At 63.8% G+C, this 24,207-nt stretch overlaps 1 protein-coding gene across 1 annotated transcript; it reads left to right on the top strand.

Moving 5' to 3' along the window:
- The first annotated feature begins 1,291 nt into the window (after positions 1-1,291).
- On the top strand, positions 1,292-24,177 carry NALF2 (NALCN channel auxiliary factor 2). Its single transcript, XM_083796953.1, has 3 exons — positions 1,292-2,160; positions 16,616-16,787; positions 17,260-24,177. Exons 1-3 carry the CDS (start codon positions 1,387-1,389, stop codon positions 17,655-17,657), a joined length of 1,344 nt encoding a protein of 447 aa, XP_083653079.1. The 5' UTR covers positions 1,292-1,386; the 3' UTR covers positions 17,658-24,177.
- Positions 24,178-24,207: the final 30 nt, after the last annotated feature.

Here is a 24,207-nt window from a genome sequence, read left to right as displayed (position 1 = left end):
AGCTCCGGGGCCGAAGGGCCGCCGGCAGAGCCGGGCCGCTTCGCTTTGGGACGGAGCTCGATGAGAGCCCCAGGAAGAGGCAGACCCGGAGCAGGGCCCCCCGCCGGGTTAGCGCCCCAGGGCGGGGACGGCTCCGTGCGTGCACGAGGAGCCTCGGGGCGGGCCGGGCTGCGCTTCACGGCGCGGAGCTTGCGGCAAGTTCCCGGCCCCCCGTCCAGCTGCCAGCGGGCCCCGGGACGCGGGGAAGCGGCGGTCCCTGCGGGATCCGGCCCGAGCCCGGCTGCAGCCCAGGGTGGGCTCCCGGAGCCCCGGAGCCGTGCCGTGCCGTGCCGTGCCGTGCCGTGCCGGCGGGCGGGGAGGCGCGGAGCTGTCCTTCAGCACCACGGCACCGGGCACGGCACGGCACGGCCCGGGCACACGGCGGGGCTGCCACGGGCCGGGCCGGGCCGGACCGAGCCGTGCCATGTGCGCCACGGACCGTGCTGGGCCGAGCCGGGCCGTGCACCGTGCCGTGCCGTGCCGTGAGCCGTGCCGTGCCGTGCCAAATGCCGTGCCGTGAGCCGTGCCGTGCCGTGCCAAATGCCGTGCCGTGCATGCACCGTGCCAGCCAGGTTCATGCCCTGCGTCAAGCCGTGCCGTGCCGAACCGTGCCGAGTCGAGACGTGCCAAAGGGTGCTGTGCCGAGCCGTGCCAAACCGTGCCGAGCCGAGCCGTGCCGTGCCAAACCGTGCCGAACCGAGCCGTGCCGAGCCGAGCCGTGCCGTGCCGAGCCGTGCCGTGCCGAGCCGTGCCGTGCCGAGCCGTGCCGTGCCGAGCCGTGCCGAGCCGTGCCGCCCGGCCCCGCGTTGCCCGCACCGCCCCGGTGGCCGCGCCGAGCGCCGGGGCGGCTGCCCGGGGGGGGTGGGTGGGGGGGGTGCGGGGGGGGGGGGTGTCGGTGCCGGTGGCGCAGGCGCAGCCCCGCGCGGCTCCTCCAGGTGTTGGCGGCGCGGCCGAAGATGGCGACGGCGTGAGGCCGGCAGGCCGTGGGGCCCGGCGGCGGGCGGCAGCTGGCGCAGCCGCGGGGCCGGCGGAAAGCGGCGTGAGGGGAGACCGGGGCCGGGGCCGGGGCCGGGGCCGGGGCATGCCCCCGCGGGGAGCCCCGTCGCCGGGGCCGAGCGGGCGGCGCGGCGCCGCCTCCCCCCGCCGCAGCATGGCGCGGCCGGCGGGCCGCGGGCCGGGGCTCGGGCGGCGGGGCGGCGGCGGGCTGCGGGCGGCGGGGCGGCCGCGGCGGGAGCGGGAGCGGGAGCGGGAGCGGGCGGCGGCGGCGGCGTTGGCATCGCGGCCGGCGGCATCGCGGCCGCCCCTGGCCCCCCCCAGCCCCCCCGTCCGCCCGTCCGCCGCCGCGCCATGATCCGCGGCGCCTGGCTGTCCCCCCGCGGGGCCGCCGGCGGCGGGGCGGTGTGCTGCGCGCCTCGCCGCAGCGACAAGCCGGCGGCCGACCCGGAGCGGGCGCAGAAATGGCGCCTGTCGCTGGCCTCGCTGCTCTTCTTCACCGTGCTCCTCTCCGACCATCTGTGGCTCTGCGCCGCCGCCAAGCTGCGCGCCCGGGAGCGGAGCGGCGCCGGGCGGCCGAGGGGCCGCGGGCCCCGGGCGCTGGCGGGCGCCGAGGCGGCGGCGGCGGCGGCGGCGGCGGCGGGCGGCGGCTGCGAGGCCTTCCTGGGCAACCTGAGCCGGCCGCCCGCCGCCTCCGGGCCCTGCCCCGCCGCCCGCGGCGACCTGGACTCGGCCTGCGCCCGCCTGCACTCGCTGCAGCGCCTGCTGGGCTCCTTCGCCGGCGTGCCCGCCGGGCCGCCGCTGGCCTCGGCCCCGGCGCGGAGGACCTTCCTGCAGGCGTACTTCGGGAACTTGAACCTCTCCTTTTGTGATACTTACACGATCTGGGACCTGCTGCGCGAGATGGCCGGCCCCGACAGCCTGGACTGCAGCCTGGACAACCTGATGGTGGACCTGGTGGCGGCCGCCGCCGGGGCGCTGGGCGGGGAGGCGTGTAGCAGCTGCGTCCAGGCGTACCAGCGGCTGGACCAACACGCTCAGGAAAAATACGAGGAGTTCGACCTCTTGCTGGAGAAATACCTGCAGTCGGACGAGTACTCGGTCAGATCCTGCGTGAGGGACTGCAAGGTACGAGGGGGCCCGGCGCGGCGCGGCGCGACGGGGGGGGCTGGAGGCGAAGCACGCGTCCCCCGGGCTCCTCAGCCACCCTTGGCCACCCCCAGAGGCTTCTCCTTGTGACACGTCTCCCAGGCGTCCTGGGACCCCTACAGTCCTCTGACACGGGCAAACAGGCCCAAAAAACCCAGTGGGGGAGGCAGAGGCGGGACAAGGGGCCAAGGCACACAAGCCGCTCATGGCCCCGGAGCTCCTGGCAGCAGGAGGACGGGGTGCCGGGGCTCCGCAGCCCTCCCGTCCCCATGCTGGGTGAAGCCACGCTCCCTGCGCTGCCCGAGCCCCAGGGCTGGCAGTGTCTGGGGACAGGACTGAAGTCCTGGGACAGGGCTCGGGCAGAGCAGGGCATCTGTACACGCACAGCCTCCAAACACGACACCGCAGGGCCCTCACCGCCGCCTCCGGCCTGCAGTGGAGGAGCGCTGCATGGCGCTGGGGCAGCCCTGGGCTCTGCCCGGACATCATTAATCCGGGCTGTAGGGACGGCGGTGACCCGAGATGAACCAAGGATCGGGAGCCCCCTCCCCACGGGCACGGCGGGCACGCAGCCGGTTTGCAGCCCTCTCGCCCCCTTGCCCCAGGGAGACGGGCTGGTGTGCTGGGATCTGCCTCCCCTGGCGTCCCCAGCCGCCCCCAGCCTTGGTGTGTGATGGCAGCGGCGGGGAGCTCGCTCTGGGGGGTGCCCCCTGATCTGCCCCTGGTGCTGGCAGGGGGTGCGGTGCCCCGACACGCGGTCCTTCAGCAGCCATCTCCATGCCCCGCTCTGCCCAGCGGAGCTGAGAGCTCCGGGTCCCGTGAGCATCGCGGTGTTACCAGCAGAGCAGGGGCTCATGGAGCAGTTCGTGTTCCTACGGCTACGGGGCTGCCTTCCCCAGCACCACACGGATCAAACCTCAGCCCAGTGCCATCTCTTCCCAAGAGCAAAGAGCGTGGCTGTGCGTCTCCCCAGGGCCCCGCTCGGTGCTGCTGAGCACCCCCCCGTGGCGCAGGCTCTGGCCCCCAGCCCCGCGGCTCCCCGCGGCCGCCCGGCTCGCCCCTGCCACCTCCCTCCGCACGCAGTCCCCGGGAAGCGTTATGGCTCCGTAATTAAACCTGCCTCCCTCTCTCGGAGCGGTGTCGTGGAGAGGCAGCGCCGTGCCTTGCAGCCAGGCGCTCCGCTTGTGCGCCGCCCCGAGAGGGATGCCTGCAGAGCGTCCCCTGTTCGCAGGACGGGGCTCGGACGCTGCTTTAACGGGAGAGTTCGGAGGGATGCGTGGGCAGCTCCCGGAGCCATGCTCTCCCCCCGGCACAGCGCTGGGGACACGGAGCCTGCCTTTCACCAAGGGCACGACCGCGAGGTGCTGGCCCTGGCTCTCAGGACCGTGTTTCTGCGCCGCTCCTGTACGGAACCGTTTTTTGGAAAGGAGCTAGCGCTGGCGTGCTGGGCCGGCGCCAGGCCAGGTAATTACAATCTGCTTGCCCAAACTCCCCCTGCGGTTTCAGAGGTACGTAGTAGTCAGCTCGCACCAAGTGCTTTGGTGCTGCTGCTCTGCTCCCGTGACTGCATCTGGGTGCTGAATGAAGCAATCCAGCTCCCGGCAGGGGCCGAGCGTGCCGCCTCCTGCGCGCGCAGGCGGTGGCGAGTGCTGGCCCCGGGTCTCGTGCTCTGGTGCTGGGTGGGCTTGGCAGAAAGCAGGAGGAGCTGGGAGGGACGGAACGGGCTACGGCAAGGGCTCGTGGCCACGTGGGCCAGCGCCAGCCCTCGCGGGGGGCCTCACGGTGTCAGGCTGAAGGCAACACCCAGCGGCTTCCCACTGGCGTTGAGAGGATGCTCCCTCGAGTGCCGAGGAGGGAGAGGCCGGTGGTGGCTTTTCAGGAGAGGGGAAGGAGCCCAGCCATGCGAGGTGGGCTTCGGGGCAGAGCTCCCCGCGCCCTCCAGCCCCTCGCATCCATCCCCGCCAAGTCTGAGCTGTGTGCCCCTGGCACAGAGACCTGGAGAGAGCAGCAGACAGAAGGAGCAGAACGCAGTCCTTATCTGGGGTCACGGGCAAGGCGGCGTTTCCATTGACTCCAAGGCATCTGGAAACGGAGCCCCGCGTAGATGAGTCTTCGCGTGGTGCCCGTGGGCTTTTAGCATCCTTGGCGAGAAGGCAGGAAACGAAGCTTAGGAGACGCGAAGCTCAAGATAGCAGCTGCAAGACGCGTAGCTCCTCGCTCGCGCCGTTGTCACATTCGCGGTTGCCTCCTCGGAGCATCTGCGAGTGGCAGCCCGGCGACTCCACAGGCGGCGCTTGGGAAGCAACAGGAGGGCGTGAGCAGCGCGCCCAGCCTGCGGGCGCTCGCCGGGGCGGCCCGCGAGGAGTTCCCCGGGCCCAAATTTTCCGGCGCGGGTGCCTGAGTTTTCAGGCATCACCCCCAGCCCTCGCCGCTCCCGCTCGCTTCGGTGCCTGGGGAGAAGCGGGCCGCTTATTTAAGGCGATTCCGTGCGTGTTTCGGTGCCTTGCTTTCAGCCCTCACAGCTGAGAACCACAGCCTTGCCCCCGCCTGTGGCTCGAGGCCACGGCAGCCTGGCCCGGCGCTGTGGCCACGAGCACCTTTTGGCCTCGTTTCCCCCCTTTTTGGCCTCGTTTCCCCCCTTTTGGCCTCAAATTCCCCCTTTCTGGCCTCATTTTCCCCCCTTTTGGCCTCATTTCCCCCAGCCCCCCGAGGCTTAGCAGGGGTTGCGCTGGAAGAGCCGGCGGACGGGAGTTTTAAAGCAACCTGGGTTTAATTCCTGTCCGAACGCTGAGTTTTCTGAATGCTGCGTTTTCCGGTGCTGCTTTTGGCTGCCCGCTGCCCGCGCGCATGCCCGCCTACAAGCGACAGCAGAGAGCTGCTGCTCAGCGGCGGCAAAACACGCGGGTAAATGACCAAAAGCCGTGAGGGGAGAAAAACGTAACGGGTGGGGGGTCAACGGCCTGACCCTGCCTCCATCCAGATCCTTCCTGGATCTCCACAGCGGAGGCTGGAAAATTGAGTGCCGGGAGAGAGGGCAACTCCGGCTCCCCTGCACGAGGGGGACAGAGGAGCTCCGGGGCTCTCCGAGGCCTCTGATCTGCTTGGAAAGGACTCGCGGGCAGGCCCCGGGTTCTCCATATGTCGGTGTTATTCCCGCGCAGCACCGGTAGCTTCAGAATCAGGCTCCGAAAACGCGTTGCTTACTGCTCCTGCAGCTAGCGCCCCACATCCCCACGGCCGAGGGACTGCAAAGCATGGAAACGTGGTTCTCCATTGTGATCTTGGTTCGCGTGCTGCGTTCGGTGGGGTTTGGTGGCGGAGCTGCGGGCACACAACCAGTCGGCTCCGTCCGCGCGTGGTGTAGCGCGGCGGGAGACCCCAGTTCCCTCGAACTGCCGTCCCGCGTGGTGCTGGTGCTCGGGGCTGGCTTTCTCCTTTTGTTCCCCGTCTTTCTGAACCGACAAAGCCCAGCGTCGCTCCTAGCTCGGCTGCCGGGAAGTCAGGGGTTTTGTTGCTTTAGAGACGGAGGCGCTGTGCTTGTGCTGCCTCCCTCAGCCGGTAGCCGCTGCGGAGGGCGCTCCTAAAAGCGCGCATCCCCACCGTTACCCGGGCAAATAAAGATCTATGGGACCAAGGCTGGTGAATTAAGGACTCATTAGGCTGCGGGAAACAAAGCGGCGGAGAGAGAAGGCCTGACAGCCGGGAGCTGCAGGACCTGGGCCAGGAACAGATCGCTGGTGGGAAGGCCAGGCTGGACAGGACCTGTAGCATCTCAGATTTGATTAGATTACCAGGGCTTCTCTGTGTGCTGGGGCCGGCGGCTGTTGCATCGCGCTGCGGCCCTGCCTGCAGCTCTTTCCCCACCCCGGTTTCCCCGTCGCCCACAGCAGGGGCCCGACGGGTGCGTGGCAGGGCAGGAGTTCACTCCCCGGGATTTTGGGCAGCGCTGGTGCGAGGCAGAGCCTGGTCCCCCGTACAGGGCAGCGACAGCGGGCTCAGCTTTTAGGTCTTGGCGTTGCCCAGTGAAGTTCCCAGTGGGTTTTAGGTCCTGGGTGGGTCTCCCAGCACGAGGCTGCCACAGCTGGCCCGTCACCCCAGGGCCGTGCCGCCCTGCCGCGGGGCAGTTTCTCCCTGAGTCCACAGGGGTGGCGAGGCTGGGCTGAAAACCGCCAGTAAAGCAGCATGCCTTCACCCCCAAAACCTCTTTGCTGATGACAGCGCGGGGTTTTGCTCGCGTTTCACGAAAAAAAAAAAATCCCAAATAAGCTTCGGTTGATGCAGTACTCAGTTTGGCAACTTTACCAAGACCATACGCGTGGGCTTAGCCGAGCGCGCAGCTCGGCGTTGCGCACCGGTCCTAAAAAAGGTGATCCTAAAAAAAGGTCCTAAAAAGGTGATCCTAAAAAAGGTGGTCCTAAAAAAGGTGGTCCTAAACCAAGGTGATCTGTTCCAGCCCTGCACAGAGGTGGGATTCGATCACAGAAGGAACCTGAACCAAAGGCGTGCAGCTTCGTGCGCAGTTACTGCGGCCGCGCTTCGTGCGCCCCGTGCGGGATGCCGCCGAGGTGCCTGGAAGCAAAGATCAGAGATGGGAACCATCTTCTGGGAGGAAAGCAGGAAAGGGAACGAGCTGTTGTTTCGTGCGAACGGGGGGATTTCGCTGATGGCTTCGGTGGTGTTTGCCTGCCTGCTTCCAGTGCCTTGTTCGTATGTTGGACCTCGTCCGCGTTCACCAGCGGTGCCGAAGGGAAACGACTCCGCGTTTACGGCCGCAGCCGGTCTCAGTGCAGGAGCAGGCGGGTCAGCGAGTGGTGCAAGGGAGGGCGAGAGCCCCGCCTCCATCAAACCGTCACCGAGCAGCTCCAAGCGACGCAGGTGCCGGCGCCTGCTCCTGCATCCCGTTGCGGGTCCCGGCTGTCGGAGCCGAGGAGCCCCCGCACCTCCCCGTCCGTGCGGTGCGGGGGGCGAGGGCTGCAGCCCCAGCCCGAGAGCCGCGGGGCGATACTTCAGCGGCTGACGGTGGCTTTCGGAAGGCCTCCAGCGGTCCCGCAGGGCTGCGGGCAGCTGGTGGGGGTCCGTGAGCTCAGCGCGGCGCGCTGCGTTTTCGGCAGCCCGTGTTTACGGCGACCTGGTGAAGCGGCCTCGCTGCCAGCGCCGGGAGGCAGCAGGCAGGGCGCAGCGCGGTTCCCCGGGGGGGCCCGGATCGGGGACAGCTCGTGAGGCTGCTTCCATACGAGGTGGGGATGTGTGACGTGCGCTGTCCCCGCAGACACAAAGGGGCCTCGCGCTGCGGGGTCGCGACGCAGCCCCCCGGGGCACTGCACCCACCCGCTGCTTCTGGAGTGCCCTGCGGCCAGGCAGGCTGCTCCCGCGGCCCGGAAGGCAGCGGGGGCGCCTCGTAGCCGCGATGCCCCACGGGGTATTCCCTCTGCTGGCAGCAGGCAGGGCGCACCTGGGCTGCCGGGGGCCGTTCCTGCCGTCACCGGGATGCCATTAGGATGCGGCTCATGCCTGGCTCCGCACAGAGGAGGCCGGGCTCCGCTGTCGTTTGAAGGGCAATGACTCAGGGACAGCAAATCCATGAATGAGACACGGAGGCTGCCCGGGTGAGCAGGAGCCAGCCGGCCACATGGGCTGCACCCTGTCCGCTGGTGCAGGGTGGGCAGGGGGTGCGGTGCCAGCTGAGGCCCCCAGCAGAGCAACTCCTGCCCGAGCCCGGCCCCGCTTTCCATCCTCACTTCTTTTTGGCTTTTACTTCTCCCCGTGGCCTTTCCTAAACGTGCTTGGTCTGGGGATTGTCAGGCAGAGGAGCAGCCCGGATGGGAGCAGCCAGCGCAGCCAACTCCTCCAAATTCTGGTGTGAGCAGCGATGTCAGAAGGCAGCGTGAACCAGCACCACCTGGCAAGGCTTTGGCGTGCCAGAGCCCTGCCCGGGAGAGCTCCCGGTGCTGGCCGGAGAAGGAAGCGCTGCCCCTGCTCACCCCCTCGGGAGGGAGAGGCGTTTGGCATCTCGGCTGACATCCTGCCTCTGCACGGCAGCTCCTGCAGGGCGCCCGGTAAAGGGACGCTGCCGAGGGGAGGAGAGGCGAGGCAGGGGGGTCGCCGCCGAGGGGCGAGCGCTGCCCCTGCCTGGGCACCGCTGTGCTCCAGGGTGATGCGACGAGGTGTCGTGGCGTGGCAATCCCTGGAGAACGGGGTGTGATGCACGTGGGGAGTTAGAAACGGGGGTGTTTCCACCGGCACTGCTGGGGAAAAGGCTGGAGGGGAGCCCCTGGGTGCGGGTCCTGGCCTCCCCCGTCTCCTGCGGGCAGGCGTTTGCTCTACAGCTGGGGCTTGGGGCTGGGGACGCGTGCTGCAAGCCGCCTTGCCAGAGGACGTGCAGGCTGTAGCCTGCAGGCGATGTGCAGATTTTTGACAAACGGTTTTTCTTTTCCTTGCAAACACTCAGAATTTCAAAGCCCGAGCCCCCTGGCATCACACAGAGACCCCTACCAGCCACCAGCGGCTGCTGCCCGGATCCCACTGGGGCTGGGGAGACGTGGGCTCTTCAGGGCACGGCCGTCAACAAAAGCCGCTTTTAGAAAAGCCGTCTGCATTCGGCACAGGGTTGTCTCCTGGCCAGCACGTGCACCGTGCCCCCGGGGCTGCCGGCCGTGCCGCGGGGCGGGCAGGAGTCACAGAGCTCCATGCTGGGCACCGCTGCCTGCTCCTGAGATGCTTCTCTGCCGTGAGTTTTGTTCATTTCTTGCCCATCTTCCGACCTCCCCGGGCTCCTTCCTGCTGTTTCTGGGTCCCTACCGGAGCTCGCTGCACCCCCTTGCTTGGCAATATCAGCGGGTGCAATTAGCGGGCCGCTCAGTGATTGTGAAGTTGTTCAGGCTGCTTCCGACCTTGGCCTTGGTGGCGTCTGGCTGGGCTTCTCCCCCCGGTGCCCTTCTCGGGGATACCTCCATTAGCCACAGCAGGGGACGAATCCTCGTGCAGCGCTGTGGAAGTTTGGGTCTCCGCTCGCCTCGAGCATCTCAAGCCCCGGGGGCGGCTTCTGGCTCAGCCTGTGCCTGGGCAGAGCGGGTCCAATCCCGCTTCTCCCCCGGTGGTGCCGCGTGAGGCTGAGGTGTCCCCTCGAGCCCTGCCTCGTGCTGTGCCGTGGCGGGTCGGACGCTGCAGGACGCTCTGCACCGTTCGGGCCCTTGGCTCGGACGAGGAGCTCCCGGCGAGCTGCGGGGTCGGGCCGCGGGCGATGCCAGGGCAGCGCGAGCCCGGCGCAGCGGAGAAGTCCCCTCAGTGCTGGAGAAACTTCTTCTGGCTCCGGCTGCGGGTAATTGATGGCTTGTGGCACTGAAGTGTCTGGCCTTTATTTTTTTATATCCCGTCTAATGTAACAGGATGTTCTCATTAGCCCTATAAATGTTTAATCTACTTTTGGGCCCTGGCTGCAGCACTGTCTAATGGGGGTGAATTCCTCAAGCGCTTCTAATAGATTGCGGGCACCTGATCGCTCCGTCTGTCCCGGCTCTGTCGGAACCGTCTTCGTCTTCCTGGCTGTCTTTAATCACTTTTTAGCTTTAATCACTTTTTAGCGGGGGGCTGCGCCTGCTGCTGGGGTGCTCAAACCGATGCAGGGGGGCGTCTGCTGGTGGGCAGCACCCAAACCCTCCCCGGGCTTCCTGCTTCAGCTCAGAAGCCCCCAGGGATTACTCTCAGGATGCTGGCTGATGCTCCTCCAGCCCCTGCAAGCTTTGCTTGCGTTGGACACGCCGCAGCTCCCGATGGAGAGCAGCACTCGGGGTGCATCCCCTATCCCCATCCACGTTTTCCCCGCGGGGCCGTTATTTCTGCATCCGAGCAGCACTTTGGGCTTGGCTGCTTAGGGAAGTGCCGCTCTGGAGCCAGGTCCCCGCCGCCATTTGACTTCTGCCGCCCTTCCAGCTCTCGCCGCCCCCGACGTGCCCCCGCCAGCAGCCAGGCAGGGCCCGGTGCAGCGGGGGGCCGGCGCTTCGCGGTCCTTGGGTTCCTCCCGCAGGCAGCATCGTGCTGTGGGGGCTGCTCGGGGAGGCAGCGGCTCCGCTGCGGGGTAACTCCGTCGCTCATCCGCGTCCTGTGGCATCTGACTGCGCCCTGCGTGGGTGCTTGGAGTCACTCGTGCTCTGTTTTTTGTTAACAGGGAGCGGGACGGGACGGGTGCGCCTGGACCAGGGGCTGGGCTGGGGGGTACCTGCAGGGGTTTGGCACGTCTGGCGCCAGCGGTGCTGCTCCGTCCAGGCGTTTCCCACCCCTCCAGCCCCCAGGCCACCAGCACGCCCCTGCTGGCGTCCGTGAGCCTCGAGGAGCGGTGGCAGCTCCCGGCCACCGGCAGAGGCTGCTCCCTGCCAGCCTCCCCGCCGGCACCGCGCCGTTGCAGGGAGGACGGGGACGAAGCCCTGGGGGCGGCGGGGCCCGAGCTGCTCCCTGGCCACCGGCCGAGTCCCGTCCCGGCTGCCCACCTCCAGCCCCGCCGGGCCGCCCCTTCCCACGCATACCTTCACGCTCCCCGTCCGGGGCCGTGCCCTCCCGTCGAGCTGCTCCTTCTCCCCTCTCAAGCCCGGCCAAAACGCCTCTCTGAAAGCCGGGAGTAAAGCAGCGCTGGGGATTTACAGCCGCCCCTCTTGCCCTGCCGGCTCTGCGTGGGAGCGCTGGTGCTCGCTGCCTTTGCTCTCGGGTTTGTGTGCATCACAAGTTTCTCAGGACAGGGGCTGTCTACTGCCCGTGTCGTGCAGCCTGTAGCACAATGGGGCCCAGTCCTTGCCCACTTCCATACGCGGCGGCCTCAATGTGCATTTTGTTTACATTCAATGCGTTTGTTTTACAGCAGTGCCTGCAGGCAGCCCACCAAGACTGGGGCCGCGTTGTACCAGACGCTGTCCAAGCGTGGGCTGTCGCTGCCAGAAGAAATCGCAGGGCAGAGAGGACAGAGCCAGGATGTGGGGGGACCGAACACGCCACCGACATCACGTAGGCTGGGCTCGGCCTCGGCCTTTGTGCTCCGGGGGGCTCGCGGGCAGCGTCGTGCAGAGCGCTCCCACCCCTCGCGGTCCCCGCTCGGAGGAAGAACGCGTCGGCCCCAAGGTGGCATTTCATTGTTCAGTCGCAGCGTTTGGGGGGAATTAGGGTGTTTTGAAGAGGCCGCGTGGGATCTAAAGCCTGTGGCGGCCCGCTGGGGTCTGCAGGAGTGGGGTGGCTGTGGGCACGCGGCTGGACCCCAGCGGCGACAGGGCCGTCGTGATAAACCGGCACTGGGCGAACTGGGAGCTGCGGTGGGAGAGAAGGGGCCCAGGGTCCCGCACGGGGCGGCGCGTGGGGCTCCTCTCCCTCCGCCCAGCGGCGTCGTTCGTTGCCACCGTGTTCGTCCTGCGGGCAGCAGGTGCAGCCGTACGGCCAGCGCCCTGTCCCCAAAACCCAGACACCGTGAGCGTGGCCACTTCCCCGGGGGAAAAGTCCCGCATTTCCCCCTCGCCCGGCGTGGCTGAAGGTGTGTGCGTGTGTGCGCGGAGGTGTAGGAGCTCGTTCCCCTCCGCTTTGCCAGGTCCACGCAGTGAGCTCCCCGACGGGCTGGCCGGCAGGGCTGTAGGATGGCCGAGCAGGCGAGGGGCACGCGCTGGTGCCCGGGGACTGTTTCCCGAGTTTTGGAAGAGACGAGCTTAGGGAGCCGCTTGTGTCTCGCGCTTGCTTTGAGTAGCTTGGAGGGGCTTTTACTTTGGGGGCTCTGTTTGCAGTGAAAGAGAGGGCTCTCAGGGAGCTTCCTTATTCCAGGAACCGGGGATTAAAAACAAAGGTGCTAAAAGCGAGTTTCTCCATGAAATCACCGAGGTCAGCGGTGTTCGGGCTGGATTTAGGGTGCTGCAGGCTAACCCCGGGGTGACTTCAGTGGCGAGGCCAGGAACATGGGTCCGGTGCCAGGGTGCAAACGGTCCCCTCGTGCCCCCCCCCGCAGACAGCGCCCGCTCAGTGCCAGCCTCCGCCTCCCGCTGCCCGTGAGGAAGGCGGCCTCCAGCCAGGGGCACGGCAGGGATGAGGAGGAGGAGGAGGAAGAGGATGCCCCCACTGCCCTGCCGCTGCCTGCTGCTGGCCCCCTTCCCGCCCAGCACCCACCAGGCACCCTATTTCTGGCTGGTGGCCCCCGTGGCGAGGCCGGCGCTGACCTCCCCGTGGCACCCCAAGGTGCTGGGGCGCAGCGGGTGGCGGCGAGGAGCCGGCCCCCGCTCTCCTTCGCGGCGCTCGCCTTCGCCGCTTGTGAAACGGAGGATGCCCGGCTCCAGCGCTGTCATCGCCGGGCACCAGTTGGCTTTATAGAAAGGAAAAAAAAAGAAGAAAAAAAAGTAAAAAGGCTATGAAAACAGGAGCGACGCACGCAGTTCTGTGTTGTTTTTCTCTCTTCCCCGCGCCCCAAAGCGGAGCGTGCGAACGGGGCGAGGCAGGGATAGCACGGCCAGGACCCGGCTCCAGAAACATCAAAGAAGTCACCGAAAAAACCAGCTCTTGCAGCCACGATGCTAGAACGGCATAGAGCAGGGCTAATGAGAAAAAAAATACAGCGCTCTTTAAAAAGCCCAGCGTCGTTAATGGCAGGGTTGCAGGCGGCTGTAATTGAATCCGAGGGTAATTGGACGTTGCAGTTGTGTTTGTGACTCCTCCTGGCCGGCCGCGGACGTTAGCATTCCCTCAATCCGCTGCCATCCACGGGGGCTCTTCTCTCCCCCTTACGCGCCCTGCTTCCCCCGCTGCATCCTGATGCGCCAGAGCTTGGAGAGGTGCCCGAGCGGCTCGTTAGCAGTGCTCATTTCCCTGTGTCCACGATTAATGAGGCGCAGCCCCTCCAGATGCTCGGCCCAGGCCGCGGTGGAAACACAGGTCCCGGGAACGGCTCCTTTGGGCAGCTCTCGTGCCAGGCCTGGGTGCTGGGGTCTGGGTCCCTGGTGGCACCATGAGCGCTTGTGCACAGCCCCGGCTCCACGCAGCTGCCACTGGGTCAAGCGTTCGTGGCACCGGCGAGGAGGAGGAGGAGGAGGACGAGGACGAGGAGGAGGAGGACGAGGACGAGGAGGAGGAGAGGAGTCGTGAGCGCAGCACCGAGCGGCTTCCAGGGCAGACCCACCCCAGCACGCTCCTGGATCGTTCTGCAGAGCTGCCCCTGACGCTTTCTCCACGGAGCCCAATATTATTGCAATTGAGTGCAGCCCCGGGAAGCTCTGCCAAGCTCTAAACTCAACGCTCGGTTTCTCAAAACGTCCAATTTTCCTGCACCTGGCGTAACCACTGATTACGGCCCCTCCGTGTCCCTCGCCGCCCCCTCGGCTCGCTGGGCAGCGTGTGCTGGCTGCTCCCTGCTCACCCAGACAGGGAGATCTTTGCGGGGTTAGCAGGCTGGGAGCCCCAGGTCTCACCTTGCCTTTGTAGGACAATATTAATTTCTAGAGGAAGGTTTCCCACTTCTCTCTCCACCCTCATTATCGTCCTCCCCCTTCAGCCTGCAAATCCCCTTCCTGGAGAAGCAGGTTTGGAGCCGGGGGCAGCATTGCCCGGGGGACGCTTCCCAGGCACTGCTTCCTGCTCTGATGGGAGAGCAGCGGCTCCTTGGGCTAATTGCAGGCTCCTTGGGCTAATTGCAGGCTCGCTGGGCTAATTGCAGGCTCGCTGGGCTAATTGCAGCCGGTGCTCTCAGCACCCAGCTGAGCCGAGCACAGGGGGACGCAGCGGGTGAATCCCAGGGACGCTTCTCCATCCCTGCCCCTGCTCCTCCTTGAACGTAGTTCAGACGGCACCAGTGTTGACAAAATGCTGGCACCAAAACCAGCCAAATTACTTCAAAGAAAGGAGAAAAGCAGCGTGTGGTTCTGTGCAGAAATCCCGAGAACACAGAGGGACTCTGGGGAAGGTTTTTGGGGGGATGTGGCCCTGGCGCCAGGCAGCGAGGAGCTCGTCGGGCGGCGATGCACGTGCCCCCCGAACCCACGGCGCCGGGAGCAGGAGCAGGCAGGTGCCTTCGTTGGCTAACTGCTGGCAGCCTGGTTCACATCTTGCTTTTTTAGTGCCTTTTACGATGCGCTGTGCTCCCGTACCTCCGGAATTGGGGGGCGGACATGGGATGAGCAACGAGGAGAGGCGCAGGATGGCGGGGCTGGGAGGAGGCTCGCAGGGAAGGCGAGAGAGGAAATCAGCCGAGCTCGCCCAGGCTGTGACTAAACGGGGAGCGTGGTACATCTGCAAATACTAGGAGTGTGTAAACACGGAGGAGGGAGAGGGATGATGTGTGGAATGATTGAAGGGAATGAACTTTTGGATGGCAAAATGTAGGTCAAGTGCCAAGGCAGGCTTGCAGGCAGCGAGGTGCCTGCTTCCAGCCGTAACTCAGCCTGCCCGGGGAAGGCAGGGAGGTCCCTGGCGGAGACGGGGGGCGCTGAGGCTCTGAGGACCCAGCGGAGGGGCAGAGCTGGTGGAAGGGGTGGGTGGCCCCGGGGGGCAAGGACAGGGTGGCTTCACCCTCCTGGAGCTGCAGCCTGCCCACGCTGCTTTCAATACGGCGACAGGCGCTTTATATATATAAATATAAATATATATATATAGTAACACTGCTTTGCTCCGGCGGAATCCCACGCGCTGTAGGTCTGGAAGGACCTCTTTGGACTTGCAGGCTGATTTTTGGCCTGAGGCATCTCGCTGAGGTTTACCCAGCAAATTCTGCATCCACCTCGGCGGTTTGTGGTGCGGTTAGTGCCTCCCGTTCGTAATCCTGAAAACACCGCGACTGGGGGGGCGGGAATTCATCCCACCCCACCTCGGCCGTTCGAATTTGCACTTGGAGGCACTGATCGGTCCTCGTCCGTGTCTCCACCAGTCCTTGTCCCCATCTCCACCAGTCCTTGTCCCCGTCTCCATCAGTCCTCATCTCCAGCTCCATCCGACCTTGTCTCCAGCCCTCCCAGGCTGCTCCCACCACTTCACCCACCGTGTTTTTCCTGCCCGAGCAGGGATAAGGAGTAAAATCTGGGTGCTGTGGGTGGTGCAGGAGGGGATGTGGCTCCGGGCTCTGGGCCGTGGGCTCGGGCAGTTTCGGCAGGGCTGGGTGGCACCGCAGGAGCCGTCACGCTGCCGGGGCCCCTGCTGGTTGGGAAGTCCACGAAGCGCTGATCAACCCGGGCCGTGGAGAAGGGGGTTCGGGAGAAGGACGAGGCGGTGGGGCTGGGGAGGCGATCACCCCGGGCTCCCTGCCCAGCTCCCCTCCTCCTCGGCCCCAGGGAATGAGCTCAGCAGATGCAGATCCAGAACTGGCGGCTCCAGGCTCTCCCTCCTGGTCGTGTCCTCGCAGTCTGGTTACAGAGCCAGGCCTTCCTCTGGAGCTGTTCCACTTCGCCTGAGTAATTAACATCCAGTGGGCCAGAGAGAAAAAGCAGGGCTGCAGCTGAAGGTCCCACGTCCCGGCTGCAAGCCCTGCCCACAGGGCTGCCGACCGCTCCGTGGGTTGCGTCCCGGCCCCCATTAAACTGGCTCTGATGGAAATTTCACCAAAACACGCTTCCGTGGAAATGCTGGGGGCTTGCGAATAGGCATTTACCAGGGGAAAAAAAGGAAAAGAAAAAAAGAAAAAGAGAACTTGCCAAGAATTTCCCAACCAGCGCTAATCCTGAGACACCACCAGGGTCCAAACAACCGATGATAAGGATCTCTGGAAAACATGGGGAAACAAAGAGGAGATGGTTTCAAAGCCTCCAGAAAATACAAATCCATCTGGAAGGAGGAGCAGGGGCTTTATCCCAGCACGTTCAGGAGGGAAGCTCGTTCCCTTTGACTCGCAGGGAGTCCTTTCTGGCCGGTTTCAGAGGAGGCTGGATGTGGCCGTTAACGTGTTGTTAATTAACTTTAATTAACTTATTGTTATTAAACTTAATTTTGTCGCGAGAGCCGGGCAGACAGCGGGACGGGGGCGCACGAGCCCCGTGAGCAGGGGGCAGGCGGCAGCCCCTGCTCCCTGCCCGTCCGTCCGATGGCTCGCAGGGGCGCAGCGCCGGGACATGTCGGTGTGCCGGGGGGCTCGGGGAAGGGGGCTGAGCAAGGACGGATCCTTTGCACGTGATGGGCAAAGCTCTCGGTCGCTGGTCTCGGCAGCGGGACCTGCCGCGGTGCCCATCTGGGGGGGGGACACGAGTCCCTGTGGCCGATGCGCTTTGCTTTCGTGGCGGCTTGGGTTTGTTAGAGCGGTTCTGCGGCCCCTAACGCTTTAATGATCTCCTTGAATCGCTGGATGAATTCAGTACGTAGCCCGGGTGTGCTGGCAGGCTTTGCCGAGCGAGCCAAGCGGGGTAAGAGGCCTCCCCTTCCCCTTCCACCCCGGGTTTCCGCGGCGCTTGTGCTGCCCCGGCGCGTGGGGCGCTGACGTGTCCCTCTCGGTGCCTTCCCCTAGGCTGTCTACAAGGCCTGGCTGTGCTCCGAGTATTTCAACGTGACACAACAACAGTGCCGACACCGGATCCCATGCAAGCAATACTGCCTGGAGGTGCAGACCAGGTGCCCGTTTGTGTTACCGGACAATGACGAGCTGATCTACGGAGGTTTGCCTGGCTTCATCTGTACGGGTAAGGACGCTGGGGGCTGCAAGGGGCAGGGGTGGGTGCTGGGGAACCCGCAGGGCTTTACGAGCTGTGTGACAAGCTGTGAAGTCGTGTTGGGGAGGAGAGGGGGAGGAGGCGCGGTGCAGAAACGCGCGGAGCGCTTGCTGAGTGCCGAGGCGTGGAGCTGGGGTGAGATGTAAGCGCGGCGCGGAGATGTGGCAGCAGGCTGGGCTCGGGAAACAAAAGCCCGACCTCCCATTGAAACCTAAAGAAAGTGTGAGGGGGCTGAAGGTGATGGGGTGAGAGCAGGGCCGGGATAGACAGGTGCTGTCTGGGGAGCCCCGACCGTGCTGGGGTCCCTTCCCTGCGCACCAGTCCCACCGGCAGCTGCTGCTGGGGGTCCCTGGGTGTCCCAGTGCTCGGGCTGGCGCCGTGCTCGCTCCCTCTGCTCGCCATCCTCGTCCTCCCCGCTGACCCCCCTGCTCCCTTCCCGCAGGGCTGCTGGAGACCCAGCTGCCCGAGGAGGAGGCCAAGTGCTGCGAGGTGCAATGGGACTCCTGCGACCACCCCCCAGACAGCAACTACAACACATCCCCCAAATCCACGGCGTCAGAGTCGCTCCATTACCACCGCCACGACCCCCACCTCCATCACCAGCGGCAGAACCACTACCACCTCTACCACCACCACCACCACCACCAGTACCACCACTCCCCGTCCTTGCTGCCGGTCTCCGCAGGGTCTCGCCTGGGCAGCAGCAGGCTCAGGCTGTGCGTGCTGGTCCTGATGCTCCTCCACACCATGGTGTCCTTCTCGAGCGTGCACAGCGGCGGCGGGGGGCTCAGCCTGGAGGCCCTGCCCGCCCTGGACGAGAGCGTGGCGCGGGACGAGTGACGCGGAGGGGGGAGCCGACCTCCGAGAACGCCAGATCTTTTCCCACGAAGGGGGGCACATGCTATTCCTCCAATGGGAGGCACGGGATTGGGGGTGACGCACACACACACACCCCCGCACATACCCCCAAGAGCTGCTCGCCGCGGGGCATCCCCGTGATGAAGAGTCTCTAATGCGCACAGGGCTGCGGGACTCGGCTTTGAGAAGGGTTCGGTCAGGAGCAGCCGGGCGGCTGGGCGCAGGAGGGGACGGGGCGGGGGGAGCAGGGGGGACGGGGGAGCAGAGGGGACGGGGTCCCCCCCTCGCAGGAGGTGGCCCCGCGGGGCTGCCACGCGCCTCCCGGCCGCCTGCCGCGAGTGCCTTGGGCGCCCGCACCTCACCCGCCAGCCAAATGCCAAGAGGTTGGAAATCAGCCCGGCCCCCGTTTTCTATTCCTCCTCCGTCCGTAACGCCCCGCACCCTGCCGTCCCGAACGGCCGGGCGGGATGGAGGCAGCACCTCTCTGAAAATCCCTGTCCTCCCTTCCCATCCCCGGAGAAAACCCCGCTGGTGCAAGGCGGCCCCTGCGTGGGCTGGCCGGGCTCCTCCTGCTGCTGGTGGGGCCGGTGGGACAGGAGGGTGCTGCTGGTGGGACTGGTGGGACTGGAGGGTGCTGCTGGTGGGACTGGTGGGACTGGAGGGTGCTGCACCATGGGGCTGGTGTCCCCACGTCCCCACCTGCTCCTCCTGCTCAGGGAGGTGGGGAGGGAGCGTGGAGCAGGGGGGACGTCCTGGTGCCCCCCGCTTTGCGAGGCATCCCGCTGGGTTCGTGTAACCTCTCTCGCTCTCTTTCCCCGCGGGAGCGGCTGGTCTCGGAGCGGAGTCGGGGAGACGCGGCTCTCGCAGTGCGCGGGCAAAGCTGAGGGAGTCTTCAGCTGGTGGTGGGATCAGGCGTGGTAACAATTGGATGAAAGGCTTCCGAAGGCACCCGTCCCTGCTTCGCGGCTGCAAATCATCTGCTGGATGGCAGAAGGACTGGGCAGAAGGGCTGGCGAAATCTGGCTGGTAGGGATGGTCTCCCACACAAAGAGGAGGCGCTAATGAAGCCCAGCTGGGGAAGGGAGTTCTCGCGACTGCTTTTTATCACTGGGTGCCCCCCAGATCAGAAACCTTCTAGGAGCCCAGCTGGGCCAGCGGGACGCGGTCGGGCAAGGTGCTGGCTGGTGCAGCCCGAATCGTCTCGCTTTTTTCCTTTTAACCTGAGCTCAACGTTTCCGGCCGTTCATCGGGTCCCCTCTCTGCTCAGAAACTCCCAAATTCCCCATCCACCCACCAGGATCTGCTCGCGGGGCGGCCCCGGGGGGACGGTGCCACTCGTCAGGCACCCGAGGCGAGAGGGGTCCCGTGGGCACGGGGCGAACACTGAACACCGGGGTGGGCGCACGCAGGCTGCTTTCCCGACGTTTCCAGCCCATTTCCAGACCAAAGAGGCTCTGAAAAGCAGCTCAACGTTTGACGTCTGCTTTGACTTGAAGCTCGGAGCTCCGGGGAGGTGTTTGCACGTTACCTGTGACCAAAGCCCTGCAGATGCGAAGCCCGGGAGCTCGTTGTCATTGGTATCGGGCTGGAGAGCTTGCGTTCGTGGAAGAAGCAGAGTGCGTCCCGAGCGGATTTTGCTGCTGTTGCTGCCCGGAGTAGGTAGGGCGGCTCTTGTGTGAATGTTCCTAACGGCATCCCTACGTTTTCAGCCAAGTTTACGCCGGTCGGGGAACCTGGACACGCCGTGGTTCGGCAAGCAGGAGCGCGGCCCCTCCGTTTGTTGCTGAGAAATCGAGTTGTGTCGCTGCCTTGATGAATCGCAAGAGCCTACAGCTAGACCAAAGGAGGGAGCGCAGCCGTGTTCCTGCCTCGAGACGGCCGGATCCAGCTCGTCCTGAAGGAAATTAGATTTTTCGTGCGCTGCCAAGAGTTAAGCTAATTCCAGGCGCCTCTTTCGGAGATAGGCTGCGTCCAATCTTGGAGCGGCTCATCTGGGGAGAGAAGAATAGCCCAGTGTGGTGCGTCAGCGAGCGGCCCTGACTCACCGGCCCCGCTCATTGTCTGCCGCAGAGCCCGCTCGGGGGCCTCGCAGCCCCCAGCCCGCGGACAGCGCGGCGAGGGGCGCGGGGCCGGGCGAGGAGCGGTGCCACGGGGTGGCCCCGTGGTGCTGAGCGCGGGGAGCCGGCCGGCCCCAGGTGGCCGAAGGAGGCTCGCTCGCCGCGGCAGCCCCAGGGGCTGGGATTTTACCTAGTGTGACTGGAAGGAAAGTGCTGAGTCTTCACAGAGCGAGGCTGTTGGAAGGAGTTCTTTTATTTAGCAAGTCTGGGCTGCCGTCAATAAGTTCTGTGGTTTTAGGGCACCATATGCTGTATTCAACACTTTGCCAATCTCGTTAAGTGGATCCAGACGAGGCTGCTCACAGAACAGGACGGAGCAGCTGGAAGCGGTGTACGTTGCAGTCCATCATTACGGGGCCGTCAGATAAAAATCTTCTCCCCGCTCTGACATTACAACCCCAATAATCCTCTCGATCGGCTTTCCCTTTGCTGCACGAGAGAAGAGCCCAGAGAGGAGGCTCTGGCGTTGCCTCCGTCCATCCCGCTGGCGCTGCTCCCGCTGCAGCGTGGCGTGGACGTGCCCGGGGCGAGGAGGAGCCCCTTGCAGAGCGGCTCCGGGTGCAGCCCCCTGGGAGAACACCCACCCCGGATGGCTTCGTCCTCCCGGGAATTAAACCCGAGGTGCTTTCTCCTTTCCCTTCCAGCCCGGTGATCCCGTTCCTTCTCCCAGTGAAGGCACCGTGCAGGAGGCTGGCTGTGCACGGCCCAACCTCTCCCCCGGCCCCCAGCCTCCTTGCCCCTGTCCGGCAGCGGCGATGCCCCCGGTGCCCACCCCGGTGTCGGGGCCGCCGGGACGATGCTCGCGGGCAGCCCGGGCGGCGGGGGAAAGGTGGCCGTGGCCGGCCCCTCTGCAGCATCAGCCCTGTGTTTTGCACTTTAATGTAGCTGCCAGTTGTACAAATTAATTAAAAATAACTGAAGAAAAATCCCAAAGAAAGGCCCTGCTTCCTCTGGTGAAGATTAATCATTACTTGAGCCCTTTTCTTATGAAAATGCAGATCCATGGTAGCCCCAGGCAAAAGATTCCCAGGGAGAGCCCTCACCATTCGTGCTCTGAGTTAGGGAAATCGCTTTGAAAGCATCTGACAACTAAAGCAGAACATGTTGAGTAACTTGGCAACACTCAGAAAACATCTTGAAATGGTTTTTGTTCAACACATTTTGCTTTGCTTCAATAGGAGATGTCAGGGCAGTTCATTCACTGCCACTCAGGACTGCAGGCGATGCCGGGAGACGGCTCCTCTGCCCTGCCTTTAGAAAATAAAGAAGGAAAATGAAAAATCCCTGATATCTGCTGCTCGGCGTGGCGGTGGCACTGCCCGCTGCCACGTCGGTGCGTCCCGGGCAGCCCCGCGGCGCCTGGAAGGGAGGTGGGCAAACGGGGCATCCTGCATCCCGAGGCTGCATTGCCCTCAGCCATTTCACGTCGGCCTCTACCCCCAAAAAATCATGCTTCGGCTTGTAATAAGGTATAATCTGACACCTAGCTACCACCCCGGAAAGGAATGCCTACAGAAATTAAGAGACAAATTCAGTACAGAAATAGATTTGGCAAAAATCACTCCGAAAATCTATGCAATACGGCCAACGATTTTGTTTATAGACTTTTTGAGCTGCCCTGTGGATTTCCGTCCTCAGCAGTATAAATCTCCCTTAAATTACATCCGAAAGCTGAGGGAGGGCAGTTTCTGATGTGAATAACGACCCGCTGTAGGCTGGAAGGTGCCCAGGTCGTGGTCCCCCCGTCCCTTCCCAGCAGAAGCCTGCTCCGTGCTCCTGGGTCTCGGCAGCTCGGGGGCTCGCACGGGTCCATCCTGTGCCCTGCCCAAGCACTGCCCAGTCTGTGTTTTGGGAGCGAGGCTCCTCAGCAGCTCTTTCTGGGTGTTTTCCATCCCGTGTGGCTCTGTGGGCGCTGCTACCCCTGCGCATTGCTGCAGGGGGGCCAGGAGCAGGGCGCGGGTGACGGGGGCGCCTGGCACGGTGCAGGGGGCTCGGGCAGCACGCGGCGGGATGCTCTGCTCCCTGCGGGGAGCAGCGGGGCAAGGGAATCGCTACATCCACACACGAAGGTTAAACTCTTTGCAAATAAGGTTTTTTTTTAAAATGTTGCCTTTTAAAGGTCGCTGGGGTCGCTCTCCGTGTTCCCAGCCTGCCCGCTGCGTGCCTCCCGCCACCGCGTGCGGGCAGGGTTTGCGATCCGAGCGCGGCGCTCCCCAAGCCAGGCCAGCTGCTGGCGTTCCCCTAGGAGAAAGCTGAAACGTTGCGGGGGGGCATTTCTCTGGGATTTTGTAACAGTCCTTTGCACACAAAGCACAGGAGACAGCCCATGGGGTGCCCGGGGAGGCCCGGGTGTAGCTGGGTCCTCGGGCTTCTTGTTCCCGTGCAGGCCGGGGCGGTAGCAGCTGTGCGAGGGAACATCGGCACTGCCGGTTTTTCCCAGACCCCGTAGCTCCATTTCCTTGGGTTTAAATCCTTTACGACCTTCTCTTGCTGCCTCGTTCCCTGGATCCCCCCATCGGCTCCATGCTGCGTGTCCCGACCTCAGGAACAGAGCAGATAGCGCGGATCAGACCCGCGGGACTCACCGGGGGGGGCTGCGCCCAGGACCCCCCAGCCTCGCGGGAGGCTGCCGGCAGCCCTGGGTCCCTGCCTCCTGGGGCAGCTGAGCGCGGGGCAGCCGCAGATCTGCCCTGGTTCCTCGAAACGCGGTCTGGAGCGGGTTGCAGCCCCCGTAGCGTTCAGAACGGCATTTTACGGCGATCCTTCTGCAGAGCGGGCAGTCTGCAACTTTGCCTGTTGTAAACTGAAACTCCAACCCCCCCCCCCCTCAAATATTACTATTTTTTTTAATCGGTTCTGGCTCATGAAATTTGGGTTTGGTTTTACCATTTTTAAATGTATTTTTTTGGGAACCGTACGTGCTCGAGTTGCAAAACAAAAAGCCATTTCAAGCCAGAGAGGTTGTTTTTTTTTTTTTTTTAATTTTGAAACTTGTCAAAACAAGCCATATTGATAATTATGACCAATTTTTTCAAATTGAGAAATGTATCCAGAACAGCCCTTTCCCACAAAAAAAAACCTTTCATTTTCAAAAAATAAAATGAAAAAAAAAAAAATCAATCACACTTTTTCTGCTCGCACAGTTGGAACTGGTGGCAGTGGATTCGAAGAGAATAGCAATTTGTAAGGAATTCCAACCAGCTCTCCTCAAAATAGCATCCAGCCAGTTTCTTGGGGGCAGCGGGCTGAGCGGCGCGGTGCTGAAAGCAAACTGGAGAGCTTCCTTCCCCAGCAGGGCTCCTCGGCGCAGGGCAGCGCACCTGGGGAGCTGCTTGGGGATATTCCCGACGGGGAACTGACGCCGAGGTGCTGCTGCCTGCAGGGCGGCCTCCCTTTTTCTCCGGGTCCTCAGCTGGTGTTGGATGCCCCCAGCCAGCCCTCTAAGCGGGCTCTGTTTTCTTTTCCAAACCAAAATGAATCCAGCTCCTTCTAGCCTCCAAAGCATTCAGCCGCCACAGCGATGGGAAGCCTTCAAACCCGGAGATATTCCCACACGTTCATGGGAGTTTAAATTTGGAAGAAATTAAACCCGTTGGTCCGGCAGGGATACCGCAGAGCGTGTGTGCGTGGGGAAAAGCAAACGCCACGTTTCAACAAGAACCGTTTTAAGGGAGAGTACTGCAGAGGAGAGAGCCCCAAAGCCGGCGCCCCTGCCGCCTGCCTGGGAGCGGGGAGAAGCGGCGTGGGACGAGGGGACGGGGCGCGGGGGGACCTCGCGGGGACACCGTTGGGTGCGGGCAGAAAGGGCTGCTGGTGACCGAACCCTTCTCAAGTGCTTGTGAAATGTTGGTGGTTACAGAGCTCAGACCTACGAAAAGGTCCTTTTACAGTACGCGGTGGCGAGGTGAAAAAAAAACAAAAAACACCATACTGCTGAAGTCAAAATATTCTTTCTAATCCCCCTGCCCGGTTTCTCTTTCTTTCCAGCTTTCTTCCTCTGCCTTCCTGACCCTCCCTCTCTGTTCCCACCCCCCTTCTGTTTCTCTTTCTCCCCTCTGTCATAAGAAAGTGACTGTGTCCTCGAGGGGACAGTTTTCTTATGCCATTTTATACACTGTGCTTCATGTTTAGAACTTTTTTGCACTAGTTCCTATTACATTTATTTTCCAAAATGGTTTGACAAAAAACAAACAAAAAAAAAACAAAAACAAAAACACAAAACCATGCTATAATTCAGTTGTATTAAAAATATTATCCTACTACTCTCTGTGTTCAATAGTCTCTGTACCTGTAATGCTTTCAGTTCTGTTGTATTTTGGGGCAGAGGTTTTCTCCGCTCCTTGTTTAACCCAGTAAAGAAATAAAATGTTAAGAATTGATGATAACCTCCTCCTCCCTCTCTCTGTGCTTCGACT

The sequence above is a fragment of the Anser anser genome, assembly GCF_964211835.1.
Source record: "Anser anser genome assembly, chromosome: 13".
NCBI lineage: Eukaryota > Metazoa > Chordata > Aves > Anseriformes > Anatidae > Anser > Anser anser.
The sequence above is the reverse complement of the archived record's forward strand: the minus strand, read 5'-3'. Positions and strand labels throughout refer to the sequence as shown.